At 39.1% G+C, this 18,379-nt stretch overlaps 1 protein-coding gene across 6 annotated transcripts in view; it reads left to right on the top strand.

Moving 5' to 3' along the window:
- The window catches only part of nbas (NBAS subunit of NRZ tethering complex), a 294,693-nt gene that overhangs the window by 98,432 nt on the left and 177,882 nt on the right, over positions 1-18,379 (top strand). For all 6 annotated transcript variants that reach the window (XM_062983871.1, XM_062983869.1, XM_062983865.1 and 3 more), the window contains exons 22-27: positions 1,918-2,001; positions 3,353-3,506; positions 7,516-7,701; positions 8,907-9,080; positions 12,804-12,937; positions 14,837-14,899. In XM_062983871.1, coding sequence (XP_062839941.1) covers positions 1,918-2,001; positions 3,353-3,506; positions 7,516-7,701; positions 8,907-9,080; positions 12,804-12,937; positions 14,837-14,899 — 795 coding nt within the window. The remainder of the gene's footprint in view (positions 1-1,917; positions 2,002-3,352; positions 3,507-7,515; positions 7,702-8,906; positions 9,081-12,803; positions 12,938-14,836; positions 14,900-18,379) is intronic.

Genomic DNA, 18,379 nt, shown 5'->3' with positions numbered 1-18,379 from the left:
CAAAAATAGCAAAAAATCACCCTGCAAAACACAGGGTTGAGTTATCAATGCTGGACTATATCTCTTATCAAAAAAGATCCATCCCCTTCTCTGAGTTGAGTAGTGAAAGGTCAAGTTTTATTCCATCCCGGGAATAAAGGAAGCACAGATCCTGTCTGCTCTTGCTATGTACCATTTTTGGTCTGTTTGAATTCCTGGATGGAAACATGACATTGGCAGGTAGGGTTGGCTAGTCTCCTGGGGTAGTCCTAGCCCGCCCCATTCGGTGAAAAGATCCTCAGTTTATTCTTCAGCTATATCAAAATCTATAGTTTTGGATCCCAAACCTGCCCTCAACTTATATATGAAGTCAACTTATACTCTGGTATATATGGTAGTTTAATTTTGTTCATTTTTGTATTATGTCTGTGTAATCTGCTTTATTATTGTTATGTATAGGTTTATATTTACATTGTTATATCATTCCCCTCAGTCTACACGTGTATATTTTAGATTGTATACTAGCTATTTTTTGCTGTTTTTATTCTTAAAATGCCTTGTGCATTAATGGTGATGCATAAATGGTGACAACAAGTCTTTTTGCTGTTAGTATGTTTGCTGGAAAGCACACTTTTTTTTGCTTCTAGATAATTTTTATTACCACTGAAAATATTTCACTCTGCTAGCTAGCTACTTCTAACTTAATTGAGAAAATCGGTGTAGCAAGGATAACTTGACACAGTGGGATTTATTCCAAAGTTGATTTTTAAAATCCCATTATTTCAGTGAATCTAGAGGTGCCATTTTCTCTCATGTTATTAATTTGAAGGATTTGCAGCAGTGATGTTTGAAATGTTGAAGCAGGAGTCTTAAGGGTGGGCATATATTTCAAATAATATAACAAATATCAAAATAAGTCTACTACAGCTATACAGTTCATGGAAGAGGAAATGTAATTGTATCCTCCCAGTTGTGTTCACTAGGTGGTGGTTCACTAAAATATATAGCCATTAGTGCTGATTAAAACATTTTTCACTTCTGGGAAGGATCAAGAGTAGCAAACTTCAGCAACCTCCTTGTCTGCTTGCCATCTGACAAATTTGCTACCTTCTTTCTTGTATAGCCAAAGTTCATATCCACCACATGTTCTTTTATGCCCTTTTAAACTAAGATAAATGTTATTAGGTTTTAACACTTCATTTTCAAGCTGAAGGACATGCAGTAACAGTGCCATCTTTGTAGCTTATATTCTGCTAGTTAGACCTAACTAGAATAGGCCCATTGAGTCAGTTGCTGCATCAAGACATAGGAAAAGTCAATGAATACATTCACTCTAATGTAATTGGGACTAACAATAGGATTTAATCTTATGCTTCCTAATTCTGATTTGCCTTAAGTATGTCTTTGTATGAGATTTTTTGTTTTTGTCAATAACCGTGGCCATTTCTGTTCAAAGTCAGTATCAAAACATCCATTAAAATAGCTGATGATAACTCACTTCCTGCTTTTGTCTGAAAGGCAAAATAACCCATTATAGCAGAAAACAGAATGAATGGTGTACTGTATATGCCTCCATTGTATGTTTGGCAAGCTTGTATTCAGTGATATTTCCTCTCTAAATGATACACAACACAAACAATGCAGTGCAAAATAGATCTCTGTTTACACACATGGCATCAGTCAAGATACAAAGAAAAGGTACCACCAGGAATTTTAGTAGAAAACAGTGGAGTGCAGACCAAGCATGATGGAAGCACCTTCCTCATAGTAGGCAATGTTTTAGGACTGTATTATCTTTTAATTTTGATGAACATGAACCATGGAATATTGAAAGGGCTATTGCTGCCTTGCACAGTATTTATTGACTTCAGATAGCTGTGCCATCAATTAAATTCCAAGACTGATTTTCAATACCTTCTGGTTTTGTTTTTGTAACAGCTATAAAGAAGGTGCATTGAAGATTCTTCCCTGGAATGAGCAGAAGCATAGAGAGGAAGACTGGTGTGAGATGCCCCCATGCAAGTATGTTTTTCTGAGTTGTATTCATGCACATACACTATGTACAAGTTGGCTTTGGTACTTGCTTCAGTTAATTTTATTCAGTGTCTCTCCTCTGATATAGTAGGCCAAACTACCCATGGAGGAATTCCCCATGAGCAAGAGCATTCTGATTCTCTTGTGGGTTGGAAAATACAGTAGAGTCTCACTTATTCAACACTCGCTTATCCAACATTCTGGATTATCCAATGCATTTTTGTAGTCAATGTTTTCAATACATTGTGATATTTTGGTGCTAAATTCGTAAATACAGTAATTACTACATAACATTACTGTGTACTGAACTACTTTTTCTGTCAAATTTGTTGTATAACATGATGTTTTGGTGCTTAATTTGTAAAATCATAACCTAATTTAATGTTTAATAGGCTTTTCCTTAATCTCTCCTTATTATCCAACATATTCGCTTATCCAGCATTCTGCCGGCCCGTTTACGTTGGATAAGCGAGACTCTACTGTAGTGGCATATCCTCTCTTGTGGCTACGAAGTACCTTCTGAAGTGTTGAACACATGAACATATGAACAAAACTGTCTAGATACTCAAACAAATTGTTCTAAACATAGCTGCATTAATATCTGAGCCAGAGAGGGGTAGTGATTTGTGGACTGGACTATGAAGCCCAGAGTTTAAATCCCATTTTAGCCATGGAAACTCAGTGAGGGTGACCTTTGGTGAGTCACACTCTCAGTCTCAGAGAAAGGCACTGGCAAACAAATCTTGCTAACTAATCCCTTTCGTAAAGTCAAATATGACTTAAAAATACACAGGAACAATAATGTGTTTATAGATTTTTTTGGCTCATGGAAATACAGGTGTTTGTATACCACAAAATGATATTGTATACTTAAAGCACTGCAACAAGATTTGTGTATATATCTACAAATATTGATCCTGCAATAAGGTTAAATACTCTGGGACTGATAAAATTTGGTAATTGCGATACTGACTTTTCTGTATGTAGTATTCCACATTGGATAAAAATACCTAAATGTGCTAGAAATACCACTGTAAGCTTCAATTTTTCTCCCCCTTTTTGTTCCTTTTTGTTTAAGGTAGAACTAGTTATCATTTAACTGCATTTTGGAAAGGCCATTGCCCTAAATGGTTCTGGCTTGGAGATTAGTTTGATTTGGAAACTGATTTGAAAGCCCTTTTCAAAAAACCCATTTCGAGCCCAGCTGCCTGAGTTATGCCATCTTGCACTTTTTCATTGATTATGTATCATGATAGTCAGCACGTTTTCATTGTAACTGTTTGTGTTGCTTGATATGATTTTAACAGGTTTCTATACTTATCATTTGTTTATTACCTAGGCTCATTGTTGAAGTAGCTCTTCAAGATGAAAGTGAATTTTTGTATGAGTCCCAGCCTGAATTGTTGAAATATTCGACTACTGAGCTTTCAGTAAATCTGGTCACAAATTGGTACTGGAAAAGAGCAGAGGAGATAGAGCACTATTCAATGCAGGTAAATGCAAGATGCTAGATATAATTGTAGTTCTCAACCTGTATGTCCCCAGGTGTTTTGGCCTACAACTCCCGGAAATCCCAGCCAGTTTACCAACCTGTTAGGATTTCGGGGAGTTGTAGGCCAAAACATTTGGGGACCCACAGGTTGAGAACCACTGCCCTAAAATGTCTTCTTTCACACAACTGAGTCAGGGAGTTTATAGGAACCCATTCTGAATGTGTATTTGAACATCATCAGATACACTTCAGCTTTCCTTTTGAATCTGTATGTAAAGGACATGTAAATGGTAAAGGAGCCACCCATAGCCAAATGTCCTCCAACTGTTTTGAACTACAGTTGTAGACCAAGACATTTGTTACAGCACCAGATTGGGCAAGATGTCTACAAAGAAACATAGTTGTATGTAACATTGTCTCTTTGATTCATGTATTATGTAATTGAAATACTTTCTGCTACATGGTACTAGTCTTTATGGTATCTGACTGTTGAGGGGAAGTAATATCAGTTTATATGGGAAAATGCAATTGTGTTTAAAATAGATTAAGTTTCTTTTTGTACACTACTTAATGGTTTTAATTATTTTAATTTATAGTTATATGTTAGTGTTTAGTTATTATGATTTGTCTATTATATGTATGTTGGCATTGAAATATGTTGTTATGCCGCCTTGAGTCTCCCCCAGGGGTGAGAAAGGCGGTATATAAATATAGTAAGTAAATTAATAAATACTTGAAATCATAGAGAAGTATTATTGTTGGCTAGAGCATTTCGTTAGGTTTCACCAGTGAAAGCCTGGTGTCTTTGACAAAAAGATGCATTACACTAGGGAATGTACACTCATCAAGGTCTGCCCCACCATTTGTCACAGTAAGCCAAACATCTAATCTAGCTGCGTTTGAGGTATAGGAGCAACAGCTTCTGAATTTTCTGGCCATTCATCTTTTAGAAGACACTAAAATAGACAGCCATCCTCTGTGAAAGATTTCTTCACCAGAACTGAAGTATAATCTTCATCTGGGAGTCAAGTAAGTTCCTGTGTGTGGAATATATATAAGTTCTACTTCAAGTCTTTCAAGATACCCTCTTATTTTGAGACTTGAGATGGCTTTTATATAATCCTGCCTCACATGCCTGTTGCCACGGTGTCTTGGGTCTGCACAGCTGAGAACAGGAAGAAGGGATGCCAGCTGTGCTTGCACCAGATAGACCTATACAACATTTGGCATGCTGTCAGTGGCAGCTCTTTGGTGCCTTGGTGGAGAGTGTAGATAACATTGGTCCTTCTTTTAGGTTCTCACAGGGTATACTTAAGTGCCTTCCCTTCTGGGCTACTGATGAGTTAGCAAATGCAAGATTGCACTTTCCCTCCCTCCCTTTACCAGGCCACCTTCCATCAACCAGTGCTGCTGTTGCGGCCTCTGCTACTGTGCCCTCCTCAGTTGGTGAGACCCTACACTTCTGTTCTGGCTCCTTCTTTATCTCTGGTGACAGCATGCTCTTCTCCTTTGGCTCCCAGTCAGTACGGTGGGCTGTAAGTCTCTTTCAGAACTGTTGTCGCTATTATGGGAGACAAACAGCTCACATAGCTGCAGCTCTTGGGTTTGCCTTGACCTAGGGACCAAAGACGTGCGTGCCACCACTGCCCTGGCTGTAGGACCTAGAATAGGAGTGTGAGTATGAGGCCACATCAGCTGATGAGTGGACAGTGGCACCAGAATGATAAATCTGATACACACATGTGGGGTATGTGACATCTGATATGATCCAAAGAGCTGGTGTCACTCCCCAGACCCACAGAAATTGCAGATCCACAAAGTATATCCTTTTGGATTGCTTCTCAATTTACATGATAGAATTATTAAGGTAATTTACAAAATTCCTAATAGTCTTAACTACCACTTTTGAGCTGCTGTGATGAATGTTCTGCATCCCAATGGCTGTATTTTCAGGGTTTTTAAAAATAATTCTGTAAGTCAGTTGTGAATAAATGAACAATAAGCTCTCTGACTTACTGAAGCTTTTCTATCACTATAAACTTAATTTAAAGGCTATTTTTATCCCCTGGCTAATTACTAGAGGTACATTAAGTTGAAGTAAACTTATTTGAAGTGTATGCAAGCAGAACGCATGTTGGATTTTGATTGGATTTCGTTTTTTGTTGCTTCATGATCATATTTATTCAAGCAGGAGAAATTGGCACCACATAGCAATATATTCAAATTCAATGAATCTCTGTATTGCGGCTGATTTTGCCTTTTAAATAAATATTCCTATCTTCATATTTATAGGAAAGTAGAAAAAATCTTAAAGATAAAATGGGAAGGCAATGGATATATCAAGTCATTATTCTCCAGCTCCCATCATCTTGAGTGATGAATATGTAAAATAGTGTTTGGGCAGAACAATTCTGAAGCTCTTCGATTTGAATGAAGAAATAATTAATTTAAGAATGGGATTATACGATCTTCTATTTGGCTGTCCCTACCGTATTGCTGGGCATACATATATTCATAGAACATTTGAAGATTATCACTAGATAGATACCATCTTGTATTCCTGCATTAAGTTCTAACCTGAGTTTATTTTTCTAGTTAAAATATTTTTATATTGCCTCCTAGCTGACAAGACCTCCTGAGCTGATAAACAAAATTTAAAACAATACAAATATAAAAACATTTTAAAAACACATTAAAATATTATTCTAAAATCCCTAAAAGCTAACTAAACACAATCCCACAATCCAGTTTTAAAACAGTTACAACAACAGTTTCAAATATGGAATACCACTGTTTTTGTTGCCTGCTGGAAGCTTGAAACAGATGGAGCCAGCCAACCTCCTTCTAAAGGGATAGTTACAGGGAAAGCTCTGTTATGTGTATCCCCCAGCTTAACTTCATGCATCAGGGTTTCCTCTGGAAATCTTAACTTTCTGGGAGGCTCATATGGGAGTAGGCAGTCTTTATCATATCCTGTCCCCAAGTCATTCAGGGGCGTTGTAGCACCTTGAACTAAGCTTTGAAGCAAATTGGAAACCAGTGCAGTTTTCGCAAGACTGGTGTTATATCATCTCTAAAATGCACACCTGGCTATGCATTCTGACCCAGCTATAGTTTCCTAGCACGTTTCAAGGTTAGCTCCATTAAGAGCACATTGTAGTAATCTTAAGTGGGACATAGCTGAGACATGACCTCTTTTCAAGATCAGGTTAACCAATGAACCTAAACACTTTCCCCATTTATTTGAAATAAACTTATAATAATTCTCATGAGTTCTGCCGTTTGAGGACAGTTGGCTACGTTCTCCACCATTAGTATTCATGTATTACTCTGTGGAGGATATGGAACATAAGAGTGAAATTCTGTCGAACTCACAGCATCCCCGTGCAGCGCAGTTGAATGACAGGCCTAATGTGTGACTCCCAACTGTGCTTTACATGAACAGGAGTTACTGTACTATTGTAATGCACTTACATTGGGTTGTGAAATGTTTGTAATTTTTTATCTCGGTAGTAATGAGGAACCACTGATTGTATGAAACTTACATAAGTGTATGCTTACCAAGTTACTATTGATTCAGGGAACTGTGTTTAAGTTTTTGACTGCAACTCTTTATCTTTCCCTGATGACTCAGTCTAAATTTAAGAGGTAGATGAATTATTGATGAATGCATTGGTGCTTGGTGGTTCCCATGTCATGGGACAGTGAATCCAGTCCAGTTTTTTATTTAAGCTGTTCAGTATTCTGAACCCTATTCCTAAATAGCTTCAATATTTCTAATATCTTCTTCAAAGCTAGACAAAACCTGGAGTGGATTCAGTTTCCCACTGGCACGAGAGCCACTAGATGAATGTTAACCAGAAGTGAGATTGTTTGTAGTTTGAAATGATGTGCACAGCAGCTCATACCAAATAAAGCTCATTATTCTTGAGGCTGTTATAAGACTTTTATTGTTCCTGTTTTGATACTTAGGTTCAAGCCCACCTCTCTCTCTCTTTCTAAAAATATAGGTGGATTGTGCCCTCTCTCTGATTCGCCTTGGCATGGAAAGGAATATCCCTGGCCTCCATTCTCTCTGTGACAATCTTGTTACATTAGAGACACTTGTTTATGAGACAGGGTGCGACATAACTTTGAATCTGAAAGAGCTACAACAGATGAAAAACATTGAGAAGCTGAGGCTGTTAATGTTGACTGTAAGCATTCATTTCTATATTGTAATGTATTGGGTTGCATTGGATGGGGATGTTTCTGTTGTGAAATGAAATTTCATTCTGCAGAACTGAACTCCTGTAACCAATAACATAAGTAGCTTATTCTGTTCATGATTTAGACTCAGTATCTCTTGAAAGCCCCCTCGATGTTGTTTCAGGGTTCCGCAATTAACCACTCTGCTTTAGAGAGTTTGAGTTCACTAACTCATGTGCAAAACTGTGCCCTGACTGATATTCTGACATGAACTAAAAATTGTACAGTTCAATGTCAGTCACCTCAACTGCATTCCAGTATCAGTGATTTTGTGAAACAGGTGGTAGAATAGAGGTTGCATAGAAGCCCCAAAGAATTATCATTCCATCAGGTAAAAATTCCTTATCACATCCTCTGTAAATCAGCTGTTTGTATGTTTACTGGTGGCGACTTTCTGTACTGCTCTAACAACATCTCTGAAAATAAAATGTTGTCAGCCAGAGGACTGTTGGCATCGTTGCTCACACCACCATAACATTGGCTTGGCCCTCCCATAAAGTGAACATAGGCTCGATCTCCGCTGCGCTATATCCCAGGATCTGATCCCAGATTATCTGCTTTGAACTAGATTATACGAGTCTACACCTAGATAATCTGAGATAAGCAGATAACTTGGGATATCAGATCCTGGGATAGAGTGTATTGTGTAGGTATGTTCTTCTATAGAATGATCTGGAAACATTCATTTAATGCTGAGTGTGTGCTCAGTTTTTATTATTCCTCTTTATATATATTTATTATTATTATTATTGTAATCATATAATCATTGTAATGATTGTGATTCTCATGATTACATTTTTATTTTGTTGCTTTACTTGAAATAATGAAGAAAATAGCTGGAAGCAATGGTAACATCTATTAAACAACAGAGGCATTAAAATAATCACAATAATCAGTAAACATCAAAACAGTTTGAAAGCCTCATTTGAAGAAACAGGATTGGGAGAGATGTTCATTTTCTAACAAACTGATTTCCATCAGCACAGTTTGCAATTTAAGATAGCAACATCTTAAGTGGTACTAGAAAAAAAAGTTTAATCTTGTGTTATTTTATATTCTTTTGAAATTTCAGCCAATTTTCATGTTATTTAAATGTGTTCCTCTTCTTAAAATGTGTTCATTTTTCCTTAAAATAAAACTACTGACATTCCAGTCATCAGAAGACAAGTATGTGAAAAATGCCTACCAGTGGATGGTTCCCTTTCTACATCGCTGTGAAAACGAGTCTCCAGGCATTGCTAATGAGCTTTTAAAAGAGTACTTGGTAACACTGGCCAAAGAAGACCTGACATTTCCTCTGAAAATCTTTCAGCATTCAAAGCCAGCAGTAAGTTCAGCTTATTCATTGTGGATTTATGTACCTGAAAGCTTTACCTCTGCCCTTCACGCAAATTACATTTGCAAAAACATTTAGTGGTGTTACTTGTTTTACTGATCATTTCTGAAGTTTTCTGCCATTGTACTGCATTTTGGGACTAAACATTTATCTTTTCAGTGCTAACACTTGTTTTCTAAACAAGGTTACAAAGGCATTTCTATTACACAACTAATCCCTATCAGGATGTCAGAATGCACCTTCAACCATTAATCATTTCTACAACAGAGTGGGTAATTTTAGCTCAAGAGGAATCTCTGCTGAATGTCACTTCAATGTTGATCTTCTGTAATGTCTAATCTTTTTTGTTTTGTTTTAAAGCTCTTCTCCCCTTCCTCCCCCTGTCAAACACCTATACAGAGGTTATATTTTTGTCTGTGCTGAAATGTCACTGTTAAACTTCTGCACATTATTCTCATTCCCTTTGAGGGGATGGGGCTGTATGAAACACCCTAGAGACTTATACGGTTTCAGTAATTCAGGTTTATCAAAACTCCAAGCTTAAAGTTTGATAGCAGAAGGTGTATTTGTACAGAACAGATGCAAAAAATAAAAATAAAAATGGATACTAGAATAGTAAAGGACAAAAATGAAAGAAAATGGGTATCATCCGCATGTTGGTAGCATCCTGCTCCATGCCTCTGGATGATCTCTTCCAGTGGTTTCATATAAAAGTTAAAAAAAACATTGGAGATGCAATGGCACCTTGTGGGACACTATATAACAGCTCCTTTTTTGAGGAGCAGCTATCCCCAAGCACCACCACCTGGAACCTGCCTGAGAGGTACGATTGGAATCATTGCAACACAGTGCCTCCGATTCACGACCCCCGCCCAGGCGTCCCAGAAGGATACTATGGTTGATAGTATTGAATGCCACTGAGGGATCTAAAAACATCAACAGGGACAATCCCTTGTTAGTGTTAAGATGGAGATAAAGTGACCATAGCAGTCTCGACTCCATATCCTGCTCTGATGCTGGTTTGAAATGGGTCAAGGAAATGTGTATCATCCAAGACTACCTAGAGTTAGGTCACCTTGCTCAAAAAATGAAGATTAGACATTCCATTACCAGCTTCTCCTCCAATTATGATGATATCGAGCTCGAATTTGGGGGTTCCCTCTTAAGCGAGAGGAACCCGAAGCTTTCCTCGGCAGGTTCATTGATCCTGGCAAGCAGGGAGCCGCTACGTATCAGAGTTTCCCCGTTCCCCAATAATTTCACCCGTAGAGAGAGAGCACCGAGTTGATGATTTATTTGATTGAGCTGAAAAGATTGTTAACCACAATCAATCGCCGAGAAGACATGACAAGCAACACACAGCAGTAACCTTTATAGTAAAGAAAAACAGGGCGGCGAAATTTGAAATTCCTGCCATGCCTCCTCCGTCTGGTCTCATGCTGATTGGTCCTTGGGAGAGTGGCACGAAGTCCTGTCCAATCAGAGGGCTCCTTCCGCTTCGGCTCCTCCACCAATCAGGGGCGAGGGGGCGGGCTGAGCCACAAACAATGAATGGCCGAGAGGATTATGAATGAATGAATGAGTCAATATGCAAAAGTAAGCGCCGAGAGCCTAGATAAGCCCTCAAGGCAACTTATGGATTACTTTGGGGGTGCAAATATACATATTTGTCTGGCAGGCTTTGCCAGATTCTGGTGAGTCAAAGGCTGATCAGATGAGCAAGTTTGTTTCTCAATGGATCCAGTTCATTGATAAAGAAATGACAGCCGGAATAATCCTTGCCTTTCCGAGGGCCGGATTATCCCCCATTGGAATGTAAAATACAAGCCGAGCAGTCAATTCCTCTTCCAAATGGCCTTGCTCCGAGATTTGAAAGGGAATAGCCAGGTCTATTGTTCATGCAAAAGGTATCTGACAATGCCCTGGGGTGGGGAGATCCTCCCCGCCTGAGTTGCAGCTGTTCGTTGGTTTCTCGGGTCAAACTTCGGTCACTCTTAATATTTCAACACATAATTGATATTTCATAATGGGAAGGAAAAAGGGTCATGCAGGGTATACAGGATACATTCATGAAATCATAAATCATGTCATTCGATCACTCCCACCCACCCTTGAGTTCAAAGTTTAATTCATAAGCTTCACAGGAAAGTGTAAAGTCCAAAGGGAAGGAAGGATTCCATTCAGTGTTTATTGTGTGGCCATGCTTGGCCTGGGGCCAGCCGGAGGGGTCGTCGAGTTTGGCAGTGGTTAGACCGGGGCATGAGAAGGCTTCTGGGTGACCCTCTCCGTGTCCAACATGCAGTCTGAACTTCAGGCACCAAGTTTCAGCGTCGAGAACCGTGGCGTGGCAAGAGGGAGCTCATTTTGACAATCAGCTGTTGTCCTTTTAAACTTCGTTTGCTTTATTGAAATAAAATGGTTTCCCACGACGGGGGTGTCCCAAAGGTTAAAGGCAAGATACTGGGCATGCTTAGAGTTAGTTCAGGGAGATGTGATATAAAATGGATGCCAACTCTTTAATCCGTGGATGAGGAGATCTTGGGGGTTTCCTTTTCCGCGATTTAAGGAATGAGAGCCCTTCAGCCGACTGCAAGCTTTTTACAATCAGGCTGGAGGAAGAAAGAGAGGAATCTTCTTCAGAAAGTTCATTGCCAGTGAGAAAGGGAGTCCCTCATGCAAGAATCAAGAAAAGATGCATAATAGCTACCAAGAGGAAGAATGGAATGATACTTTTATTAAGGGTTAGTTACATAGTTGAGGGCAAAGAGGGAAGCAGAAGGGAGGCATGTCATAAGCTGCTGTTGGAGCACATACACATTTCGTGACTTGGTTGGTCCCAGCATGGTTCCTTTGATCGGTGGAACTCTCTGCTGCAGGTCAGATTAGGTTGAATGCAGATTTTGGTCGATCACAATGGCATCTACGTCAGCTCTTACACAAAATATTTTATCTCTGAAATTGTCATTAAAGGCATCACAGTGAGCTACTTAAAGTTCTAGCAGCAGGCTCAGAGAAGAGGGTACCTGATTTAGACCTCTCACCACCCTGAATAGCTCAGCATACTGTCACAACTGAAATGTGGAATACTGACATTTGCATTAGTGGCTACTTGGTTATCTCTTTAGAACACAACAAAATCTGGTAAGTAAGGCTGGGAGAAAGAATTCAATGAGTCCCTGTGTAAGCATTTATAGGACCATATTGTCAGTCTCAATTGTTTCGTACTTGCTCTAAATTTAACCACTGAAATGTGAAATGCAGAGATGGGAGTTAGGGAAGAAAGGAGCTTTAGTAACTGAGATTAATGCTGTCTTTCCATAAATGTGTAGCAATGTTCATATTTTCAAGGCATTACTTATAGCTACAGATCTAGACTGAATTCATATTCCTGCTTCTTAAGGAAAATATTGTGTTTGTGTGTGCTTTTTAAAACATGAAACTAAAAAACTAAAAATAACTTGCTGTTTCAAATAGATTAACATGCTTACAAGTTACAATAGAGCTTCCATGAAGAGGTTCATATGTCTAATTGAGGATTATTAGAAATCTAGGAAAGCCTCGATAATTAACAAAAACCTCTAAATAGGTTTTTCAGTTATAATTATTGCACTTGAATCCATTAAGAGTCACAAAAATATTGGAGAAATTATCTGCAAAGTGAGAAAAATATTCTAGAATGAAGCCATGAATATGATGTTTTCTTTTTTCCCTTAGTGCCAACAAAAAATAATTTCAGATCAAGATCTGTTGATGGTGATTGCCTTAGAATGTATATACAGCTGCAAACGAGATGATCAGCTGTCTCTTTGCTATGATATCTTAGAATGCCTGCCTCAGAGAGGTTATGGGTGAGTATTGCAAGGCACACACTTTGTTTTTGGAGTAATACAATAGAGTCTCACTTATCCAACATAAACGGGCCGACAGAATGTTGGATAAGCGAATATGTTGGATAATAAGGAGAGATTAAGAAAAAGCCTATTAAACATCAAATTAGGTTATGATTTTACAAATTAAGCACCAGAACATCATGTTATACAACAAATTTGACAGAAAAAGTAGTTCAATACGCAGTAATGCTATGTAGTAATTACTGTATTTACAAATTTAGCACCAAAATATCATGATATATTGAAAACATTGACTACAAAAATGTGTTGGATAATCCAGAACGTTGGATAAGCGAGTGTTGGATAAGTGAGACTCTACTGTATTTCAAAAGCAGAGTTAGGTAGACTCCTTCACATATTGTATCCTAAGTAATTAAAATGCCATACCCAGTGTCCCAAGAATCATTGAATCCATAGAGTTGGAAGAGACTACTAGGGCCACCTAGCCCAACCCTCTCTAGCAGGGCCGCACAACCTGTGGCCCTCCAGGTATCTGGGCCTCCAACTCCCAGAAGCCTTAGCCCACTTCTCTAATTGTCAGGAATTCTGGGAGCTGGAGTCCAAAACACCTGGAGAGCAATAGGTTGTGCAGGCTTGCTCTACAGACGCACACTCTAGCCTCTGTTTAAAAACCTCCAGAGACGGAAACGCCACCACTCTCAAAGGCAGCATAATCCACTGTGAAATAGTTTTTGTTGCGCTTCAAGCGGAATTCAGTCCAGTCCAACAAAGACACAATAACTTTGCACAGTTGCAAAAGGAAAAAAAAAACCCAGTAAAACTTTACTCTTTACAGCAGAATCCAAACATAAACTTGCAGTGTTGCATCAAAACATAAATCTTACAGCATAACAAACTTACATAGTCCTTGTAAGCATTTCAAGATGCAAGAAGCATTGCAAGATACAAAGAGCATGGCTTCTTCAGCCTCTTCTTCCAAAAGAGAGAGAGATCCAAAAGCAAAAAATGAAACCAAACGCAGGAACAGAAGCTAAGACACACACACAGTCACACCCCACAGGGTGCGGTCCAAATTTAATTGCTTAACTGCTGTCCTAGATTAGCTCCTGCATGTTATGATCAGCAGTGTAGTTTTTTCTTTAACACATACAGAGTTTCATTATACCCTAATAGTTTTTACCATCAGGAAGTCACAAATTGTAAGGAAAGGACTATACGAAAAGGACCATAGCTTTTTGGTAAAACACATGTTTCGCAAATAGATGACCCTTTCTTACTCTCAACCTCTTCAAGTAGCATTTGGAAAGACAACATCTGAAACTCAGCAGAGCAGCTACCAGTAGTGAGGATGAGAGGAATATGTGTAAATGTTCTTGTCCTTGAGACACTCCATCAACAAAGGGTCAATTAATTTTGTTACTTTTCCAATGTCCTCAATAATTTCCAGTGTTTTAGCTATGGTGTCTTTGGGCTGTATCTTGAATATGGAAAAAATTGCATAAAATATCTAATTATAGCCCAGTGGGTGAACACTTTAAAAAATTTTATTTTTAAAATGAAATGCCAAGGTAAAAATGAAAAAGCCAAGCTATTAAGTTAGATGGACAAGTTGTCAGAGAAGCATTATAAAACCACTTATTATATGTCCCTTAAACCCAGGGCCTCAAACCCTGGATCTTGTTCTGTTTAAACCAGTTTTGTCCTAGAGAAAGCCAACTACAAAGGTAAGAAATGAAGAAAAGGAATATTCTAGCAGGTCTTTCTTCTTATTATATACTGTTACTCAAATTTGTGTGTGTGAGAGAAATGATTTTTAAGGGAGGTTATTTTCTAATTTACTTTTCTCTTAGTATGCAATATAATTTATTTTACTCCAAAATATTTTACTCCATTTAGCTCCAAAACAGACATGACTAGCAGTCTTCATGATAAGGTGGATGAACTGGAACAAATTCTTAGGTAAGAATGTCCTTTCCCCCCCCCTTCTCCCCTTGAAATGTTTGCTCTCTTAACACAACATTATATTTTACATGTAATGTCATTAATATTACAATAACAATTTCACTGTTATAACATCCAAGAAATGTTGGAGCATAATAAAGTAAGATTCTCTGCACCTTTGAATATCTGATCCAAAGGATTCCTGAGTTCTCTGGAGCACATTTTTATGGAGTGTCTACAGCAGTAGTGTCCAACCTTTGGTTCTCCAGGTGTTTGGGACTCCAATTCCCAGAAACCCTGGTCAGCTTGTCCAATGATCATAAATTCCGGGAGATGAAGTCCAAAAAACCTGGAGTACCAAAGGTTGGACACCACTGGTCTACAGCAACAAGAAGAATCGTCCCACTGATGGAATTGGCTTCATCAGTAGGCAACGAACATTGGACTTCATCCATTGTAAATGCTTTTATGTGCCATATTTACTTGGGCATTATGATATCCTAATGTGTAATGACGAAGACCCAAGATTTCTTATATCCAAAATCTATATCTTATTCATTTATTGTTTCTAGGACATTTTCTAATACAACAATCTAGAAGTAGAGAGAGAGGAAGTTAGCTAGGAAAGTATAGTATGAGTGAGGAAAATAATTGTTCAGCCCTCAAATGGTGAATATCTCTTATGGACTGAAGATTAATTACAGTTTTTAAGTTGATATTTCATTAAAAAGTGATCTTAATGCCATATATATGTCCATGTATAGTTGCCAAATGTAAGTTGTCTGGGAAAAAAGTTGTTCCAAGAGATCAAGTCGGTAGTTCATTTTAAAATATAGAAAAAAATATCCATTATTTCCTGTATTGTAACATGAGCTATGGGGCAGTCTGGGGGCTCTCTTTGACAGGATCGTGATTTTTATATTTGTACTTCCTTTATATTACAAGAGTGCAAATCCTCACATACTAAAAGGGATTTTTATATACAGTAGAGTCCCGCTTATCCGACTTCCGATTATCCGACGTACCGTATTATCCGACGCAAGTCAGCTCAGTGGTTGCTCTAGCACAGCAGGCCTCTCCCATCGGAGCATCTAGCCTGCACTGCCGCGTCTCGCCCTTCCTGGCAAAATGCAGCGGGCTTCTCCACTCGTCGGGTAGGGCGGGAGGACCTCTGCATGTTGCTGATACTCAATCAGCTGCTCTGCTCGCTGGGAGGAGCGGGGGGCCCTCTGCATGTTGCTGCTTAGAGAAACTTCTCTAAGCAGCAACACTTTCGGCTTCTCCGGTGGCCAGGAGGAGTGGAAGGCCGTCTGCATGTTGTTGCCTAGCAACCCGCAGTCAGCTGCTCCACTCCCCGGGAGGCGCGGGGGGGGGGGGGAATCTGCATGTTACTTCTTAGAGAAACTTCTCTAAGCAGCAAAACTTTCGGCTTTTCCAGTCGCTGGGAGCGGCGGGCTCCCTGCATGTTACTGCATAGAGAAACTTCTCTAAGCAGCAACACTTGGCTTCCCCGGTCGCTGGGAGGAGTGGAAGGCCATCTGCATGTTGTTGCCAAGCAACACGCAGCCAGCTACTCCACTCACCGGGGGGGGGGGGGGGGGCTCTGCATGTTACTGCATAGAGAAACTTCTCTAAGCAGCAACACTTAGTCGGCTGCTCCATTTGCCAGGCGCTGAACAGGAAATGGTGAGAGCCCTGAATGAGCTGCAAAACATTATTGCATTCATCTTATAGGAAGGGATGGCTGTTTTCACTCTAGTGTTCACATAATATTGCTTCTTTCCCTTTTAGAGAAATAATACCTGTCCTTTATTTTGGTTCTGCTTTATGGTCAGGCATTCATATCCTAAGCACTCAAGTACCCCAGGGCAGTGGGAAAGCAGATGAGATTAAAACTACAGTATGCTCACAAAGTAGGACTGAACCTGAAGAAAAACTGTTGAGTTAATGCTGCTTTATTTCTCCATATCTGACTCCTTACACTTCCAGAGGCCCTAAAGGGGAATAGGGAAATGCCACCCTCCAGGAGAGTAATGTGAACATGATCAAATCACTTCTATTTACAGTATATAATGACAGCACATTCTGTTCTTTTCACATTGCAGAGATGATCACTTATATTTTAATGAAATCAACTACACAAATTACAAACAACTAAAAACATCATTTGTTTTGCTGCCTAGAAAAACAACAACACACCCAACAATAACACAAGTGCAGCCACGCTTCCAAACAAGTGGTAGACCCCTCCCACAACCAATCTATGCACGTCCTTATGGCAACTAAAAGAAAGAAGATTGTTGTATCAATGGAACAAAAACTTGAGGCAATCAAGAGATTGGATAAAGGAGAGCTGATGCAGAAGGTTGCCGATGACTATGGTGTTGGACACAAAACAGTAGGAGATTGGAAAAGGAATCGATTGGAGATAGAAAAATGGTGTTCCTCCAGAGTTACTGATGGTGCACTAAAAGAGAGGAAAACGATGAAAAAGTGTGACTATGAAAAAGTTAGTGAAGCTTTGTATGTTTGGTTTACACAGTTCAGAGACAAAGGTGTGCCTATTTCAGGGCCTATTTTACAGCAAAAGGCATTGTATTTTCAAAAGGAATTTAATGAAGGGGAACCAGATTTTACAGCAAGCGTTGGCTGGCTGAACAGGTGGAAGAAACGTTATGGAATCCGTCAGTTAAGTGTTTGTGGTGAGAAGCTTTCATCAAATTATCAAGAAATGGAGGCATTCAAGAAAAAATTTCAAGACTTTGTTAAAACTGAAAACCTAACAGGTGATCAGATTTTCAATTGTGATGAGACCGGCCTCAATTACAAAATGTTACCCAGTAGGAGTCTTGCAGCCAAAACCGAAGCAGCAGCCCCTGGCTATAAGCGTAGTAAAGAAAGGCTGACCATTTTAGCATGCAGCAATGCTACAGCAAACCACAAAATGGACCTTGCAATGATTGGGAAGTCCAAAAATCCAAGAGCCTTTAAAACAATTTCAAAAAATGCTCTTCCTGTAAAATATTACAATCAAAAAAGTGCATGGATGACCAGTGAAATTTTCAAAGACTGGTTTTTTAAGGAATTTGTTCCTTCCACTGAGAAATTTTTGAAAGAAAAGGACCTGCCCAGAAAAGCAGTTTTGTTGCTAGACAATGCCCCGATGCACCCTGATGCAGAGGAGCTTCAAGATGGGGACATTAAGGCGATGTTTCTGCCACCTAATGTAACAGCCATATGCCAACCGATGGATCAGGGCATTTTGGAAACGCTAAAAAGGAACTATCGCAGGAAGCTACTGTCAACAATAATAGAAGAAATTGAAGAAGGGCAAGACATGATTGAAAAATTGAAATATATCAATGTAAAAGAAGTTGCTTATTGGGTTGCAAGGGCCTGGACTGACGTTAGGGCTCCAACAATTGCCAGATCATGGAAGAAGTTGTTAGGCAAAGATAAAGATGAAAATATGGAAAGGGAAAACACAGATGAAACTGA

This window comes from Anolis carolinensis, chromosome 1, assembly GCF_035594765.1.
Source record: "Anolis carolinensis isolate JA03-04 chromosome 1, rAnoCar3.1.pri, whole genome shotgun sequence".
Lineage (NCBI taxonomy): Eukaryota > Metazoa > Chordata > Lepidosauria > Squamata > Dactyloidae > Anolis > Anolis carolinensis.
The sequence above is the reverse complement of the archived record's forward strand: the minus strand, read 5'-3'. Positions and strand labels throughout refer to the sequence as shown.